Source organism: Erithacus rubecula, assembly GCF_903797595.1.
Source record: "Erithacus rubecula genome assembly, contig: SUPER_Z_unloc_3, whole genome shotgun sequence".
NCBI classification, from domain to species: Eukaryota; Metazoa; Chordata; class Aves; order Passeriformes; family Muscicapidae; genus Erithacus; species Erithacus rubecula.
In genome coordinates, this window is record NW_027635944.1 from 946,341 (window position 1) to 966,438 (window position 20,098).

The 20,098-nt window shown below is 38.5% G+C and overlaps 1 protein-coding gene across 1 annotated transcript in view; it reads left to right on the top strand.

Annotated features, from left to right (window-relative positions):
• Positions 1 to 20,098, top strand: part of PCSK5 (proprotein convertase subtilisin/kexin type 5) — a 175,844-nt gene that overhangs the window by 86,446 nt on the left and 69,300 nt on the right. Inside the window, exons 6-7 of the mRNA XM_079331357.1 lie at positions 10,556 to 10,644; positions 16,158 to 16,330. Coding sequence (XP_079187483.1) covers positions 10,556 to 10,644; positions 16,158 to 16,330 — 262 coding nt within the window. The remainder of the gene's footprint in view (positions 1 to 10,555; positions 10,645 to 16,157; positions 16,331 to 20,098) is intronic.

A 20,098-nucleotide genomic window follows, 5' to 3' on the forward strand; every position in this document is an offset into this window, starting at 1 on the left:
AGGACTTGAACTAATTTTAACAATTTCCTCATTCATCTTTGAAATGTGTCTCAGAGGAGAAATAAAAGCTCCGTTTAATGCAGAACAGCATCAAATGAAATTTAGGATTAAGCATGGTACATATCTTGCACAGTGCAGTTGAAATTGCACTCAGAATTCAAGATGGGTAGGAAGAGTGTCTCTGAGCTGGAATATGGTGCAGATCCAGAGTTACATAATTTTAATTTCTTTAAAATGTCACAGCAGTCATCCGCTATGAAAAATGGAGTATGTAGACTAGATGGAAATTCATCCATGACCTATTCACATCATTGTATTGTTCCTCACTTTTGTGTTGTGACTTTAGGATCCTTGCATCTGTTAGTGTCTTCCTTGCATGAAAGAAAATTTTCCCTAAGAAGGTTTTCCTTAACTGTTCTTCGGATCTCCCGAGACTTCCAGGACTTCTTTTCCTGCCAAGGAGACTTAGGCATGAAACTCTAGATTCACATTTTTGTATTCACAAGCTGTTTTTCATTTCTGCTTAGGTGTGATTTCAGTAGAATTGTATTTTTGAGAAGTTTGTGTTTTCTGTTTCTTTGGGGCTTTCATTACACAGTAGTGTGGAGATTTTAAGTAAAAGGAGGTTGCTTAAGTCCCTGAGATATCTTCACATGATACAGATTGGTATCAGTGAGGATGAAAAACATGAGTCAGTGAATGATAATATACTATCATACAAATCTTATGAAACAGAAATATAGTCTGAAAAATAAGATATCTAAGTACAGAATGTGTCTGTAACAGAGATGGCTTCTGGACATGAAATTTAAGGTGATTAGTTCTTAATAATAAAGGGGTCCAGGAAGGATGGACATAGTTTAAGATGGAAGTTTTAAAGATAGAGGAGCAGACCTTTCCTATTTGCCATCAAGGAGGAAAATTTGCCTGGTGTAGCAGGGAGCTTTTGCAGGAACTCAGATAAAAAAAGAGGTTTTATGGCCCTTGGGAGACCAAGCAGAAAACTCAGGAAGAATACAGTGATGTTAGGTCATGTAGAAGAAAAACTGGAAAAGTGAAATCTCAACTGGAGCTGAATCTGGCTACTCCTGTAAAAGACAATAGAAAGTGTTTTTATAAATACATTAAGAGCAGAATGAAGGCCAAGGAAAATCACCATTCTTTCTTGGACTTGGCAGGGAATATCACCAACGGTGAGGAAGAGGTTGAGATACTTAATGCCACCTTTGCCTCACTCTTTAACAGTAAAGACAACCAACCCCCTAAACTGGTGGATAGGGACAAAAAGCAGAGTGAACCCACTGCAATGTGGAGCAAAGTAGTGACAGACTGCCTGTGCCACTTGGAAACTCACAAATCTATGGGACTGAGTGGAATTAATCCAAATGTACTGCAGGAGCTGTTGAAAGAGCTCGCTGAGCTGCTCTCTGGTATTGTTCATCAGTCCTGGCTCACCAGGGAGATCTCCAATGAGTGGAAGTTGGCCACTGTGGCACTCATCCCCAAGATGGGCTGTAAGGAAGTTCCAAGGAACTCCAGGCCTCTCATCCTGACTTTGGTAGCCAGCAGGGTTACAAACAGATCCTCCTGAATGTGCTCACACGACACACACAGGACAGCTAAGGGATCAGGCCTAGGCAGCAGGGCTTTGGGAAAGGTACGTCCTGCTTGACCTGCCTGAAGATGGATGATAGAAAGGCTGTGGATGTTGTTTGTCTGGACTGCAGGAAATCCATTAATACTCCCATGTCATTCTCCTGTAAAAGCTGACAGCTCACAGCTTGGACAGGTGCACTCTTCCCTGGCTTGAAAACCTGACTGGATGTCCAGGACCAGGATGTGGTCATGATTGATGCTCCATCCCATTGGCATCCAGTCACTAGTGGTGTTTGCAAGGCTCAGTGTTAAACCCAGTCCTGCTTAATATCTTTACTGATACTTTGGGTGAGGTCATTGGATGTAAAGTGGGTAAATTTTTTGGACAATGCCAGGTTGGATGCGTGTTGGTCTGCTGAAGGGCAGGCAGACTCTGCAGAGTGATGTGCACAAGTTGGATTGATAATCTAAGGCCAGCTGTGAAGTTCAACCAGGCCAAGTGCCAAGTCCTGCTCTTGGTTCCAAACAGCCCCAGGCACCACCACAGGTGGGCACAGAGTGGCTGGAAAGTGCCCCAGGGAGAAGGACCTGGGGCTGCTGCTTGACAGCCTGATGAACATGAGCCATCAGGGTGGGCAGGTGCCCAGGAAGGGCAATGGCATCCTGGCCTGTGTCAAGAACAGGGGCCAGCAGGACTAGGAGAGTGACTGTCTCCTGCACTTGGCCCTGGTGAAGCTGCGTCTGGAGTTCCAGTTCCAGTCTGGGCCCTGACTTCAAGAAAGACATTGAGCTGCTGGAACATGTCCAGAGAAGGGCAGTGGAGCTGGTGAAGCATCTGGAGCGTTTCAGTCCCATGAGGAGCTGCTGAGGGTTGGGATATTTAGCCTGGACAAAAGGAGCTCAGGGGACCCCTTATTGCTCTCTGCTGCTGCCTGGAAGGAGCTCACAGTAAGGTGGGGGTTGGCTGCTTCCCCGAGGCAACAGGATGAGAGAAGGTAGCCCCAGATTGCACAAGGGGAGGCTCAGGGTGGACATCTGAAAGAATTTCTTCACTGAAGAGGTTGTTTAAGCAGGGGAACAGATTGTTCTGGGAGGTGGTGGAGTCACTGTCCCTGGAGACATTCAAGAGAAAACAGAACGTGGCACTTAGTGCCATATTCTAGTTTACATGGTGCTCATCAGTCAAAGGTAGACCTCACTTGTCCTGAAAGTCTTTTCCAACTTTAATGGTTCTATGATTCTGTTGAAATAACATCGACACTAGTTTAAGTCATGGTTCTATGTTTTATATTTGTGACCAAAACAGTGTTGATAATGCATATTTTAGATCCTGCTGAGCTGTGCTTACACAGCACCAAGGCCTGCTCAGTTTCTCACATTGCCCTCTCATTCACGGAAGCTGGTCAGGGACAAGAGGCTGCAAAGTGACACAGCTGGGGACAGCAAATTCCAGCTGATGGGATATAACCCAGGACATGGAACAGTGTGCTCCATATTAAAGCTGGGGGGTTATTGCCAAAGTAAGTGTTAATTGGAGAGTTCCTGAGCACTAAATCTGCTTGTGGTACATGCCACAAGTAATTGCCTATGGCTCATTCGATTCTGTTTTATTTATTTCCTTTTCCTTTATTTATTGAAGTTTTTCTCTCATTTGCTCTTTCAGTTCTCCCACTAATCCCAATGAGAAGGAGGGAGTTAGTGTCTGGGTGGGAGTTAAATGTCTGCCAGGATCAATATCTCAGCCTTTTAAAAATGTGCTCATTATCCACAGTTTAGTAACTAATAGCTTTGGAAAGCTTCTTGATGGCAACAGATATGTAAAGCATTATTCCTGCAAGTTTCACTGTGAAGTGGCCCATGGGAGCTGTGGTGGTATGAGTTACATTTTGCATATGTAGTAGACACATTCTGATATAAAGGTCCTATAGTCCAGGGAAGTATTAAAACATGGAGCTGTTGCAGGGTTGATGGTCCCACAGTTGCTGTGCTTGTCCATTTGTCTTTGTAAAGCTCCACATAACTGGCAGGACGATGGAGGTGGAAAAAAAATGAAGGAAAGTAGAAAACCAACTTTACTCCTTTGATTCCTTTAATTCATATAATTTCAGGTATTATATATAACAACAGCAGATACATTTGTTAGAGGAATTTGTGGGATCTACAGGTATACAGGACACCTCAAATATACAAATCTATCTCCAAAGCAGTTCAAGGATCTCTGAAAACCGTAGAAATCAACTTGGCAGCTATAAGAACAAATAGATTAAAATCTTAGACCAAATAAATTACATCACTTGGTTTCTTCATGCTCAATTAGGTTGTGGTATCAATTCTTCTGTTTCACAAGGCAAACCTTTACCATAGGCAAGCAGTAATGGGGAAGAAAAAGGGAAACATTTTTGCTTCTCATCTAAGTATTCCTGCCTCTTATGGTTTAGATGTAGTTAGCTAGCTTCTGCAAGGTTGGTAAGAAACTGCAGTCCAAAGCTTTGCTCCTGTCTTTGTTTACAGATGTTATATGGTGATTTACGTACAGAACAAAGAAAAGTGTGTAGAATTCAAATATTTGTTGTGAAAGTTATTTTTAAGATGCGTCTATTCTGGTAGAGGTGTTTCTTTTAGTCTTGGATTTGCAGTTCAAGCTCTCAGTACCTCTTCAGTAGAATAAGAATAAAAGTGTCTTCTTACATCCAAAAAGTATTACTTTTTAAAGACTTTAGATGTTATAGTAAAAGTGATGAAATGCATGCAAGTGCAAAATCAAATTTGCCTGGTTTAGTAAATTAGTAAATTCAGTTTTTCAAAAAACAAGGTGACAAACTGCTTCACCTGTATCCATCTCCACGAAAGCTCTTCTTACTGTGCAGATAACATAGTGCAGCCAGTATGTAGTAACCTTTCCCAGCTACAAAAGTGTTCACTGTAAGTGGTACATTTGGAATTTTCAGCAGCGACTTTCTAACAAGCTTTATTCATTGTGTCCAAGACTGTGTTTTCTGAGGATACCTTGGGTAAATATGGGTGGATTTTCCTTGGAATAACAAATGCATGGCATAGCCAAAATAATAATTATGTCATGTTCCAGTTTGTATTCTAAAGCTTTCATAGCCCGTTGAAAATTGTAATAGATCATTGACTTTGGATAGCTGTATATTCAGAAACACTGGTTGCAGTTAATTAGCAAAAGAAGAAATAGACCAGAAGATTAAATTATTAGTAACCATTCATAAAGTACACCAAGAGTTTCTAATTTCTCTAAAGTAACATTGGGAGTGACACTAACTTGGTTTGCAATCTGAGGCCTTGTTCCCAAATTAGGATTAATTTTAGACTCAAAAGACATTAACAGAGCCTTAAACTGTGCTCATTATCCCTATTTTTTATGCAAAGAATTACTGTGAGGCATCATTTTCCAAATGTCGTCCTGAATGTACTTATGTAAGGTAGAAATATTTCAGGTGAACAAGGGCAAATTAAAGTAAAGTAAAATACTGTTGACATAGGATAAGAAGCTGTCAGCAAAGGTTTTTGCTCATTTACATACACTTATGTTTATATCTTTCCACTAGAATTAGAGTTATGTCAAGCCTTACAAGAAAACTTGTAGTGGTTTTCTAAAAATGGAGGAGCAGTCATATACCCACCTTTATTTTGTCTTCTCCCCAAAGAAGCAAGGTATTTCTATTTTGTGGAAGTACTGTGGATTTCAGCCAAGATACCTGAAGTCCTGAATGACCCAGTGTAGGTTACTTTACTGCTGTCATCTTCTGGCAGTATTGATATGTGAGAGAGGGCCATTATCCCAAAGGAGGAGATGTACTGGGAAAGTGGTTTATTCTGTTTGTTACTTTTAGCAGTTGCCTTGGGAAGTTTCAAGGATGCTTGTATTGGGCAAGAGTACAGTCTTACCCTGCTCTTATTCCAAGTTAAGCAAGTAATATTATTAGGATACGGCAAAATCTTCTGTTGTAGAATTGTGTTCTAGTCACTGCGACTGTTGCAGACTGTAACAGAGAATTTAATTTTTGTGTTGAACTAGTAATCCCAAGTGGAAAGAATTAGCTACATTAACTATTTTTAAAAGTACTTCCATTTTATTTCTTGTATAAAAACACATTCCTGATTTTGTCATTTTTCCCTTATTAAGATGTGTAAGGTAGCTTTCCTCTTATTATTTTGTTGGCCAAGATTTGAACTTGGACTTTTGTTTGTCCTTTTTTTTTCTGTATGTCGTGATCAAAGTGATAAAGCCATCTAATCTCAGAGATTATGAATGAGAAATGTGTAGACAGGTATTTTGTTCTTCCCAAGTATTTGCACTGCAGAATCACAGGATTAACTGGTTTGGAGAAGAACATTGAGATTGAGTCCAGCCTATGATCCATCACCACCTGTCAACTATACCATGATACTGAGAGCCATGTCCAGTCTTTCCTTAAACACCTCCAGGGATGGTGGCTCCACTGCCTCCCTGAATGCAGACCATTCCAATGCCCCACCACTCCTTTGTGAAGAAATTTTTCCTAATGTCCGGCCTAAACTCCACCTCCCAGCGCTTCTTAAGATTGTTTATTCTGTTGCAGTTTCCTGGGGGAAGAGACTGATCCCCTCCTGGCTGCACCCTGACAAAGGCTCCCCTGAGCCTCCTTTTCTCCTCCATTCTTTAGGCTGTACAAAAAAAGAGACTAATAGAATTGCCTGTAACCTCCTCGTTCTAGGATTTTCCACCCTTTCTACAGCCTCTCAACCAACCTGCATTTGGTTATAAAAAGAAATTTTTGTTTATATGGCAGGGGAATCTTGAAGTCTAAGCAGCCTCATATGCTTCATTTTAAAAGTAGACAAAGTAGTGCTTTTCATTAGGTATGTCTAGGTAGTCATATACTCTTCCAAGGTAATACTAGCCTTGATGTTACTGTTGAATAGGTTTAATTCCAGAGCATGGGAACTAATCTGTACAGGTTTTACTTATGATTTGTTTTAGTAACTTAAGAGCAAGAATTGGATTGCCCACCTAAAGAAGGTTACTGTGCAGTTAGTATGAAAGGCAATATGAGAAAAAATGCTCAGCTGAAAGTTTTGCTGTTTCCTGGTGACTGAATTGTTTTGTTTCTTCTCACCAATGTTTTTATCCTTCCAGAAAGGAGGCTAAATAAAAATTTTCCCATGGATTAAAGAATATTAAGACATCAGTAAGAAAAAAATACATTAAACTATATACTTGGCTAAACATATTATTTGCTGACTTTTTAAATTTATTTTTTATTCTACATCTTATTTCGTTGGCTCCATCAAACCATCTATTCATTGTTTGTTTTGAAAATAATGCAAAAAGGCTTATCTGTTTTATACGGTCAGTTAATTTGCCCACTCACAAAAACAAAACTGTAAAATGCTAATTAAATTTTAGAGGCATATTCCTTTCCTAGGCTTGTATCAGAACTTCACACTTGTGACAAATTAACTGTTAATAGCTTCCAAATGCTAAGAGAGTGGCAAGTCAGCATTGCTGTTGCCCATGCTGTTAAGTTTAAAATTTGCGTGTCTGACGTGTGAAGTGTTCCATGTGTTTGTTTTAATGCTGTCATCTTTGATTTTGTGTGAAATAGATATTTTCAAGTTGTTCTAAAACCAACTTCCCATAATCATACAAAAAGTCATTAGCCCTGGGGACATTGACTGGAGATCTTCCAGTCCTGTGCTGTAACCACATTACAACACCGTGATGCTGAGAAACAGTGTCCTGCATGTGATGACACCCAGGTCTTTGGCATTTTTCTTGGTATCTCACATTGAAGATTTGTGTAACTTGTTTTTCATATTTACTCTGTCATCTTTCTCTGCTGTTAATATCCAAATATCTGTCCTTTGGGAAGTAGCTTTATTATTGCTGTTTTTCAGCTGTAGCAGATGATGTTTTAAAGGCAAAAAAATTGATATTTTGCTTGCCTATGCTTTTAACATGTGACAGTTCTTTATTATATCTTTATTCAGATGTTCCTAGAACAGCATCCCAACCTAGTGTCAAAGTGTTTTCCACCCTCCAGATTATTAGACAACATTTATATATGAACAACCCTAAAATAATATTTTTTGGCACTATATAAGACATTAATCTGGGATGCAATAAAGTGCATTTCTAATGACTGCTGTTAAAATATGTTTTTTCTCTAGCTGTTAGTACATTGTAACCCTTCAGATACCACACTTCCTGCTGAGGATGTTTAAGAGACAACTTTGAAAACATTTGGAAGTTTACTAAAGAAGAATTTTGCAAAAAATAAATTCCAACTCAAGTTATTTTCCTACGAATACCAACAGCTACCCAAATTTCCATTCTTTCTCTTTCCATAGGATTGAAAATTGTTATAACATCTAAAGTCCTTTTATTCCTGTAATTGTCAATCTCCATCAACCACATAGTTTAGTTCATGTTACAGTTTACATCCCTGTGATTCTGCTCTAATTTATAATAATGACTCAGTTGGATTTTTATTTCTTAGTCCTAATGCGTAGGTAGTAATATTTAGTACTAATTTCATAGTCTTTATGTGTAAGAAATTTCCCCTTCTGGGAAAATGGGCATCCCAAGAGGTGTGAGCAGAGCTGATATTGTGCACATAAACCAGCATGTTGGATGGTACAGTGGAAATTGAATCTTTTTGACAGGACCTGTTGGATGTAGCTACCAAAGTAGCAGATGTCCATATTCTCCATTTGGAGCCAAGGAGATAATTGAGCTGTTTGTTCCATTCTTCTCCAGGCAGCCTCCCTCCTCCAGGTGTGGCTTCTGTCCATTCACTTTCTCTACTGAAAGACCTTCCTCCCATCACTTCTTCCCAAACTTGGTACCCATTTCTTGGCAATGCAGTCTCCATCTGGGAAGCTGCAGTTTAGCCACATGCCTTTCACCAGGCAGGGAATGATTTATTAATGGATTATATTCCCTAAACTGATGTCAGCAGGTATTTCTGCATTTCTAGTCATATGTGCTTTGATGTTTGAGTGACAATGCCTCAAAACTTGTGTGTGGCACCTAACAAAATCATTTTGAAAAGAAAGGATGTTTGGATTTAATGCCTTGGAAAACTTTTAGAGACAGGTCTTTTAATTTAGATATTAAGACATTTAATTACTTCAAACACAGAGCTAGAAGACTATATGAGAATACTTGAAAATAAAGAAGAATCTTTTCAAGATTTGTTTTCATCTGTGATTTTTGAATTATTTACTTCAGGCTTTTCAAAATAATTCTGTAAGTGAGTAAGACATTTATTTACCAATTAAAGTCAAACAGTTTCAAATGAAGAAGAATCAGGCTTTAATATTAGTCTTCATATGAAAAACAAACTTCAAATTTAGTCTTGAAAAGTTCTCTGGTCAAGTTTGGTAACCAAGTAATGAATTGTGACAGATCAATAGGAAATTAATTGATAATATAATTGTGAAATTTTGAGCCAACTGTAGAATTAATTAGTTTCCAACTTGTCAGTTTGATTTTGTGAATAAAGATTACACTTTTCTCAGAGCTTACATATATCTTACTTGTCAAGTAAACTGAACTACATTCTTTGATATTTTGACAGTTTAGTGTTGATCATTATATTGCTTATTTTTTCGTTTCTTCTCTTTTTTCCTAGTCCTACGTGTTGTTCTTGTTTTTCATTCATCCATTCCAAACCAATCATCTTAGTGTCTCCCATCCAAGTGTCTTAAAAGGGTAAGGGGGAAAAAATTACTCTAATAATAATAGAAAAGGAATGACTCTACTCAAAACAAGTTGTACCAAGAGAAAGCAGCAGTGATTCTTGTCCATAATATGAGCATGAACTTTAATTTAAAAAGCACCTGTGTTCTCCAGATGTGTCTGCAAGCACTACCAGGAGAAGAGTGTCTGTGTACACACCTAGTCTCAGCTAGCCTCCTCTGAAGTGGTTGTTACATAGTTTTCTTTGTTTCTTTGACTTAAACTTCTTTCTTTTTGGCTACCCAAGTTTTGTATTATCTTCCTGTCTAGATCTTAACTCCCTGTCTCTTACACTGTCTGGTGTGAAACTTCATGACACCCTCTAAAGTTCCTTGCCTGCTCCATCTTGCTTGTGTCACATTTCTGCAGTGGAGCTGCAAAAGGATGAGAGTGTGACTTATTAGTAGAAAGCACCCTGTGAAATCCAGGTTAAAGGCAAACACCACAAAATGTAGGGGCAGCTTTCCCACCATAGGGACTAATGGATGGCCACTGTCACTTTGTAGAGCACATGGATCAGGGCTGGGCAAAGCATTCCACTGTAGCTTTGCACTGTGGGGAAGGGGGTAAGCAACCACTGGACGTTTCATTTTTTCCTTCAGCAGCTTCTTGAAATTGAGCAGCTCAGTTCTGCTTCCAGGCACAAAGCATACATCTGATGTGAAGGATGCTTCTGACATTTGTATTGCTCCAAGAAAGGCAAGCAGGCTTGAAGGGCTGGGCCAAGGCGAGACCAAGATGTGCCTGAGCTTTGGGCATGGCTGGCATACTGTCTTAGCCTCACTTCTGAACAGCAGTGTGTGCATTGGTGCAACCTCAGCTTCCTCATGGCATATTGATCGTGCTGGAGGTTGGATGAACATAAACATACTAGCAATAGGAGTGGTTGTTAGAGAATTCTGAACAAACATTTCAAAATTAAGAACCAAATATCTAAGACTCCTTTCTGTTGCTGTGAGTTATGTGTCATTGCTGTACGTGTTTGTTACAAGCTGTGAGTGTTTCCAGTAGGCACGAAGAGTTTAAAGTGATTGTGGTAATGTTAAAACATGTTCAGAGCAATATGGGTAACATGGGTGTAAATTACTGTGAGGGGTTAAATAGCACAAGACGTGGTAGATACTTGTTCATTAGCACCTGCGAATAAGGAAAATCAAGGCCTTTAATCCCAGTGGTTTGTGCTTACTTGGAAAAATGTTTGTCTGACTGCAGGCATGGAACCCGTTGTGCTGGAGAAGTGGCAGCCACGGCAAACAACTCACACTGCACAGTAGGAATCGCCTTTAATGCCAAGATTGGAGGTATGTGAAACAATCTCCCACAGAAAAAAACACATAACTAAAGAGCCATTTGTGCTAAATGGTGCATTCAGACCCTTCTCAACAAGAGAAGGAGATTTGTATGAACAAGTCTCACTAGTAAAGCTCAGTTGTAGAGAGTTCATTCAATATCAATACTGAAGGATTTTGTCTGTGATGGCCCTTCTACAGTGCTCTCTGGAATGCCACCTCTCAGTACACATCAAAAAATAGAAAGTCAAACTTCTGATGAAAACATGACTCTGGAATTAGGACACTGGGGTTTTCTCACAGATTCGGAGCTCTTAAGTGATGAACTTTGACAAACCATAAGTAAAATTACACATCAGTAATAGTGCCTTGCATATTGATCCCAAATGAAACACTCTCAAAACATAATGCATTTTTTTGTATGTCTGTGGTTGTTTGATCCCTGTAGGTGATAAGATTATTGCCTGAAAATCAATGTTTGATCACATATTTTTGCTCATTCAGCCAAGAGGTTTCAGGTGTTTTCTGTAAATTCTTAGTCCTTGCTGGTTCAATTAGTGTCTTCAGCTTAGTTTGTGGCAATGATTGTCAATATGTCATCTGCATGTCTCCTGGGATGTAGCCTGTGACAGCTTATAACACTTCTAGTGAGGTTTATTCTGAACTTTTGATGAAGTCATGGGATTGGTATATTGGCTTTTAGCTGAAAGACTTGTAGCTCAAACTCATTAATTGTTGCCTTTTGAAATAGATCCTAAAATAGAGCCCATCTGTGAAAACAGAAACATGTTTACCTATTTGTACATCAGAGGACAGTTCAAAAATACGAGCAGGCAGAATTGAGACTGTTTCCATTATTGAAAATACTGCATCTATTCTCTGCTGGATCAGTACAAGTTTGATCCAAATCAATTGTGAACACAGATGCATTTCAGATTACCCAGAGCACACAACATCATCCTCACATCAGCTTTCTGTTTTCCTGCTGGGTAAGCAAAATTAGGGTAGATAATACCACATCCAGGATAAGGTTACAGTGATGCAGAAAAAAAAATTTCCCTCAGGTGAAGAGCCTTTATGCACAAAGCTACTCTGTCAGAATGGTTTAGAAAATCAGAACTGGTCAGATGAACAGGTTGTCTGATGTGAACATGGCATTTAACCGTGTACCAGCAGTTACAATATCAGATCCCTCGAGTTGTCAGCCAGAGTCAGAAGAGAGTTAGTCCACTGATAGAAATAAGAGTTGCCTTCTGGAAAAGTTTCATTTTTAAGTGGAATAGTCACACTACCTGCAATAGCTTTGATGTGGCTTTGAAAAATTCTGCAGAAGAAACAGTGGCTTCTTAATAGTTTATTAATTATGAAGCATTAGGAATGTGCAGTAATACAAAAGACCCTCCCAGCATATTAGCTGACTCACAGTCTTTTCTAAATATAGTATAAAAACTGATTCAGATGAACACAGTATGCAGGTAATAGAAACAGCAAAGACTAGATACTTGTGCTTTTTTAAAATTTCTTCCGAAAAGAAAGCTGGAAATTAGTAACAGTGTATAAACTTCACTTGAAGTGCCACATTTTAAAGGGATCACCATTTGGAAATAAGACTTCAGGAAGCTCAATAAATCTGCAGAAAATCAGAGTTAAGAGGAAGTTCCAGGGAATGTAGGTTAAGTTTCCTCTTCCTCTAGGTGAATATGTTTAAGAGCTTTGCTGCTGCTGACCTCTACTTGGCATGCATTGTTCCTTTCCCTCATAAGCTACACATGTGAATATACAGTGGTTGTGTTCCCTCTCTACAGGTCAGATAGAGTGTAAAAATTTTGAATCATATCATGCTGAACTAGCATTCAGCTCACTTGTTTTCCAGGGATTTAAGGGCCCTCCTGAGGTATTCTTGGAGGAGAAACTAGAGTTGAGGTAAAGCAATTACATTCTCCTTATATAGAGGAGCACCTGCTTACAATGATGTTGGATTTGCTCCACCAAGATAAGTATCTTTTAGTTCAAACCAGAAAGCATTTCTGGACACAAAAGGGATATAAGGCTATCAAGCAAAAGGGAAAAAAATATTGTCTCCATCAATGTGCCATAAAATACTGGCAGTTGAACAAATCCAGTTAATGATCTTTCTGATGGGAAGTTGTTAACAAGATATCCATTAATAATGCTAATTTTCTTCTAATGTGTTTGTAGTCTGTGTCTCATTTCCAAACATTTAAGAACCTCTGATGACCAAGTTTCTTAGAAAGTCTGAGCCTTCTTTTAAAATAGTGTAAATGGAGATGTGACCTGTAGAAAAGAAAATTTTAGTAAAATTGTAATCTGGGTCTTCAGTTTTATTACAGGTTATGACATGTTTCTTATATTTTACAAGTTTCTGTGTTGCTAAGATATAGGTGCCTCTCACTAAAAGACAAACCAGTGTACCAAAGGGATTGATCTTTTCTTTCTGATTTAAACTCTGCAATAATCACACAAAACAAATTACCACGTACAGAGCTTGTGAGACTTTTTACTGGAAGGCTTGGTTAGCTTGCTGTTATTATTGCAAACTGATTGTGGAAGTTGTAAAACATCTGTGGGGATTTGGGTGCTTAGTTACTTGGCTGGGCTCAAGTCCTGATGGGAAAACAGTTACACTGAATTATGGCACAACAGATGTATATTGTCTTCAGTTGATGAGGATTTGTTCAGCTGTTTCTTTAACTAAGATGTTGAATAAAAACAAGCATTTTAAAAGAAAACTTCCTTTCAACTCAGTTTTGCATGTTTCCTGAGATTCATTGAAAATTTGTTCTGGGTAAAAAGCCACTTATATTTTGCAATTACTGCAAATGTTAAAATAAGTTTATAGGGCTCTGAAGTCTTGAAACAGCCTGCAAACACAGTCTGCTAATTGCCTTTTGGACAGCTTTTGTTGTCCTATCACCACATGCCAAATGCAGTTTGGAGGATGTGTGATCAGCAGACTTAACCACTGCAGACATTGCAGAGGAGGGGGAATAGGAAGGCAAGAAGAGAGGAAGGACCATTATTTTCATTGCAAATATCCAGTAAGAATGTCTGTTGTTCAAAGTCATCTTGCATATTATTACAGAATTACACAGCCATTTAGGCTGGGTAAGACCAAGGTCATCAAGTCCAACCTTTGACTGATGAGCACCATGTAAACTAGAATATGGCACTAAATGCCACGTTCTGTTTTCTCTTGAATGTCTCCAGGGACAGTGACTCCACCACCTCCCAGAACAATCTGTTCCCCTGCTTAAACAACCCCTTCAGTGAAGAAATTCTTTCAGATGTCCACCCTGAGCCTCCCCTTGTGCAATCTGGGGCTACCTTCTCTCATCCTGTTGCCTCGGGGAAGCAGCCAACCCCCACCTTACTGTGAGCTCCTTCCAGGCAGCAGCAGAGAGCAATAAGGGGTCCCCTGAGCTCCTTTTGTCCAGGCTAAATATCCCAACCCTCAGCAGCTCCTCATGGGACTGAAACGCTCCAGATGCTTCACCAGCTCCACTGCCCTTCTCTGGACATGTTCCAGCAGCTCAATGTCTTTCTTGAAGTCAGGGCCCAGACTGGAACTGGAACTCCAGGCGCAGCTTCACCAGGGCCAAGTGCAGGAGACAGTCACTCTCCTAGTCCTGCTGGCCCCTGTTCTTGACACAGGCCAGGATGCCATTGCCCTTCCTGGGCACCTGCCCACCCTGATGGCTCCTGTTCATCAGGCTGTCAAGCAGCAGCCCCAGGTCCTTCTCCCTGGGGCACTTTCCAGCCACTCTGTGCCCACCTGTGGTGGTGCCTGGGGCTGTTTGGAACCAAGAGCAGGACTTGGCACTTGGCCTGGTTGAACTTCACAGCTGGCCCTGGCCACCAGCTTTGAATGTGCCTGTCCATTGTTGGCTACAGAGAGCAACACCTAAGTACAACCTTGTCCGTGTTTTAAAAGTAGACAACTTCACCACTGCAAAAAACAAAAAAAAAAGATGTGAATCACTTTAGGTGCCAGTGGCAGCTTTTGGAGTTAATGGTTCATTGGTTGAATATAATATTTAGACTTGCTAACAAAGTCATAAAGCAAAAGCTTAATTTTCCTTCTTTCAAAACCAGTGTATCTTTATTGTCTTTATTCAGAACTAGAGAGGTCCTTTAATTTGCATTAAAGGAGTTGAGCACACAACTTCAACTCATCATTAATTTTCTGTGATTATGCAGAAGAAAATAAAATCCTAGAATCCCAGAGTTTGTTTAATGACTTTTTTATAAAGCAAAGTTCATTATGAGATCACAGTTTTTATAAGTTTATTATCTCACGAAACATAGGCAACTTTTGTGTGAACTGAGAGATACAATCACTTTTCATTTTTGAGTTAGATAAGAGTAAGGAAAAAAGTCCTCTTTCAACAAAGCACTACCTATGCCTATTGTTAATAGGAAGTTAAAGCAAAATGCAGTGTGTCTGTAATTAAAAAGAGGTAAAGTTAGCTTATAAATAGGAGTAGCCTTCTAAAGGGGAAAGAGCATCTAACTTGTAAGTTGTGGAAGTGATCATCCTTCTATCACACAATTGTATTAAATTTTTGTTTAAAATTTGGCCTCCCTTTGATCACGTGTCGCACTAGCTGTGTGTAGGTCTGTTTTCTTGTTTAGGTTAAAATTGGCATTGGTGGTTTTCTCAGATTTAACCACTGAGTGTTACAGTTAGGAAAAAACCAACTTCCATATTTCTCAGTTTTCAAATTTTAGTATACTATTTTCAGTCTAGTGAACTTAAAACATCTTGAGGTGCTGGCAGATTGACTTGTCCAAACCCAGACAAATGGATTCCTTTAACAGAAGAATTGCAGATTATATCTTACAAAAGTTTTATGTACAAAAGAAAAATGTTCACCATATTGTAATTTCAGGTTGAACAACATAATGTATTTGTTCATAACCTCATTGCCATGCTACAGTGTGTTCTATACACAAGAGAGTTCTCCCCAGTTTCTTCCTTGCAGTCTCATACAATGAAGGAATGATGCCAAGATTACTTATCCGTAGGGATTCTTTTATTACATCTGTTAACATGATTAAAACTGTGAATGACTCAAGGAAGGTGCTGCAGTTTCACTGCAGTATAAATGGAGAAAGAAAATAATTTATCTTTAGGTGACATAAAAAGATTTCAAAGTTAAACTAGTTTTAAAAATTTTATTTAGCCTAAAATATTGTTGTTGAAGTTTGAAGGCTGTATAGTGGATGAATTACTTGTATGTAATTTTTAGAACTAGAAGAAGGATGAAAATATTATCATATTTTTATATTTTTTACATCTAGAGGCTTGGGAAAACAGATATCCAAACAGATTACTTTTTGTTTTGGGTTTTTTATTTCTTTTGGTTTGGTATTTTTTTCTCTTCTTTAATAGCAGCAGTAATTATTATATTCACTCAATTCTGTGTGATACAGAACAATTTCCTTGGTGGGGGTGGGAAGTTTTGAGTTTGTCTGCACAGTTCATTGTGTTTTTTGTTGTGAAGGTGTACGGATGCTGGATGGAGATGTGACAGACATGGTGGAGGCAAAGTCTCTAAGCCTGAATCCCCAGCACATCCACATCTACAGTGCCAGCTGGGGGCCTGATGATGATGGAAAAACTGTGGATGGACCTGCTTCCCTGGCACGTCAGGCCTTTGAGAATGGCATCAGAATGGTAGGTTGGCACCAAAGAGCATGCCATGCTGCTTTTACCATTTAATCTGATCCCAGAGAATTTACAATGCTGTGGTGCAGGGGACACTGATGGAACTCCAAGGAAGATTTTTATGTTTAAACACATGTATGTGTTTAGATGCAGTGTTTCATGTAGGGAAGACTGGGAAAAGTTCAGTTTGAATTTACCAGAAGGACTCAGCCATTTCCTCATTGAAATCTCAAGTTCTTAAACTGGGGATGAATATGTGGAATAACTTGGCAAGAGCGTAGATCTTGCCTACAAACATTATTGTTCCGCTGTTATTGTAGCAGTAAGATAAGAAGATACCCTACAGAACCCAGATGAATTTCATTTTACCAGCACATTGTTCTGTATGTGAAATAAGCTCCAGTCTATAGTGAAAACATAACATTTAATTTTCTGAGGTAGGCTTTTTCTGATAGCAATACAGAAAAACTTATTGTTCTTTTTTTTTTTTTTTTTTGAGAAATAATAGAAGTCATATTTGATACAAGTAAAATTATTATTTTTGCAATTGAATCTTCATGTTGTTTTATCAGACTTTGTTCTGCCTGAAGTATCTCATGAAGAATTTAATAAATCTGAGTACTTCCATGTATTTGGATATTTTATCTGTCTCTGAGTACAAAAGCTTCTTCATTTCTACTCATGAAATAGAAGTTGTTTTTAAAACTTACATAAAAATATACTAATAAGAAATACAAAACATTTAAGATTATCCTCTAATTTTCATTCTTTAAGCATAATATAGAGTGAAAAATTATAGATGCATGTTGGAATTACCACCTTCCCTGTTAGACTGTTTCCAGACCAAGAATTACTTCAAGATGTACCTATTCTCTTTCTTTTTAATTAACCATGTCTTTCTGTATTCAGGTGAAGGTACTTTTTCTGTATTTTCTTACACTGTCATAAGCTGTATCATTTTAAAAGATGAGGCAAATGGAAGAAGAAAAGATTAATTTTCTGTGACAGAATATCCTAGAAATGGGCTCACTGTTCAAGGTCAGGGTCACATACTCAGCCAAACATAGATTTTCCTAAGGAGTCACAATAATTGTGCAATAGTAATAGGCAGACAAAAATGCTTATTATGTTGCGTACAGATCCTTACTCTCATTTTTCAGAAATATTGAACCAAACAACAACAGTATAACATCTAGGATCACATATGTGAGTAAATTAAAGTAACATTGTATCTTGGTGTAAGAAAATTAGAGGGGGCAGACACTCCAAAATGAGTTACCTCCCTTTTTTGTCTTAACCACTACTCATTTAACAATAAGATGAATGCAAGAAAATGTAAGTGAAAAAATATCAGTTTAAAACAGTCATTAAAAAATGAAACAGGAACAGGCAAAAAATAACAGTGATAGTCATAATTAAATAGTAGTTATAATGTTGCTGAATTTTATTAATTCCTGGTGGATTCCCCAGAAACAAAGAAAAGCAAAAAGAGCAGAGAAACCCTGCCCCAGGATGGCACTCTCCATGGATGACTGTGTGGAGAGATAAAGGGGAAATGTCTCACAACTCTTCCCCCAGGATGGCTCTCTCTACAGACAACCTGGGGTGGAGAGAGAACAAAGAGAGGAAAACAGAGCCACAAACAGACCTCTGCAATTAAAAATATCCCTCCTCCCCCCAGATACCAACCAAGAGGGAACAAGAGCAAAGCAGAAGGAAAACCTAGAATCTTTGGAGGCTCTAACTGGGTCAATAGCTGAAACTCATGGAGAGACTTCACCTTCTCTTTGGCAAAAAATAGTGGGCAGCAGGTTTGGACAATTTGGATTCCATGTCCTCTTGCTTTGACCAGTCTTCTGCCAGGCTGGGGTGACCATGTGCAGCAAGGACTGTTCTGCTTTTCTTACCTGCTGGTGCAGCTGCTCTCTGCCTTGTGCTACCTCAGCTTCTCCAGCAAGAACAAAAGAGAAAGAGCACTTGCTCCTGAATGCCCCCAGCTTTAAAAAAGGACCCGCACACACCCCAACCTCGCTGTTCCTTTTCTGGCTGCCAGGTCTCAAAGAGACAGTAACAACTTTGGGCACAGATAGATATATATGGAATACAATAACATTTTGGGTTACCCAGGACACCTCAGTACAGGAAAATTTGGCTAAACCTTATTTTCTGACATACACAAAGTTTGAAGATCAATATTCTTAATTTGTTATGCATGTACCCACACAGTTGTATATTAGAATTTTAGAATGGAACAGTGAAGGGAAATGCCAAGAATTTTTAAAAACATCTGAAAAGGAAATTATGTCCATCTGGTTTTATTAAGAAAATCAAAGGTAGTGCTGAATAATAACTTTGATTAGAATATAATCAAACTCAGTTATTATTTTAAATTTATTATAGTCATTGCAGAAAAATGAAATGGATGTGAGAGCCATCCATTGTTGAGTTTCCTAAGAGACTGGGTTCCTTGGAAAAAGCACCTGATTTATCTCAAGCACATATTATTCCAATTAACAGCTTATGCTGTGTGTTTCGCAAATATTATTATTTTAAAATCTGCTGAGTTAATATGATTACACCTTTCAAATCCTGCAGAAAATAATGAAGATGGCTGCATAGTTTCTTTGTAGAATTACACAACACATGCCTTGAATTGAAACAGACAAATCTATTTGAAGAAAGGCTGCTGAGGAATAAATGAATTCATTACATGAACCCATTAGATACACCTAAAAATTCTGCCCAGGACCAAGGTAATGGAAGGGAGAACCAGTTTTTCTATCTGTCACAAGTACTATGATTTAATGTCATCTTTAATGTTATTTCATTTAATTTTACTAGATTTTTTAAATTGAGTTCTAAGAGAAACCTTGGATACTTCACTATGAAACAATTTCTGCTCAAATGTAGAATTCCCTTTATATCATGCTTTCAGTTGAGAAGGTCCTTTTCTTGAAAATAATGTAGTTGTAACTGTGGAAGGTTTTAGATGTTTCTTTTAAATACTAATGCATTAGAACTTGTAGACCTAATAATATCAAGAAAAAAATCCATGGTAATCATGCATAATTTGCCTAGAAAAAAGAAATCAAACAAATAGTTGTATATCCAAAAGTAACATATTCAAGGAAAGATTAGGTATGTAATGTCACATTTCACTCTGTGCTCAAGAACCAACAGGCTTATCTTTGCATAACATGATTGTGGACAGATCATGTAATAAGACTGTGCTGAGTCTGGGACAAAATGGACAGCACAAAAGCTTTCCCTGATTCATAAATATGAAATCTAAGTACATTTTTAAGACATCTGTTGGTGTCTCACAGTCAATAAGCACAGTAAGTATTTGATGGAGTTGAACTTGCTGATTCATGGCTCCACCATTCAGCAGTCAGGCTAGCTCATTTGTATCCTTACAGATAAGCCTGGCATTCTGCAGTACTGTCAACATCATTCAGAGAGGAAAGCATTTCAGGTGTTGAGACTTGTTCTCTCACTGTTGTTTGGAAAAGACCTATTAGTCAAGTTTCTGGATATGTGACCACTGTGGGTGATTTACATTGAAGGGTTTCAAAGAGCTGGTTATCTCACTCTCCAATGTCTTTCCAATTGCATGCTTTATGTTGTTTCTGTAGTACACATCAGGAAGTGTATATAATTCAGCAGCTGGTCAGGTCATCCTTGATATAACCTAGACAGTGTGGAGAGGGAGGGAAATCTGCATGGAAAATTTTGGCACAAGGACCTTCATTTTATTGCCATGACACCAATTTGTTT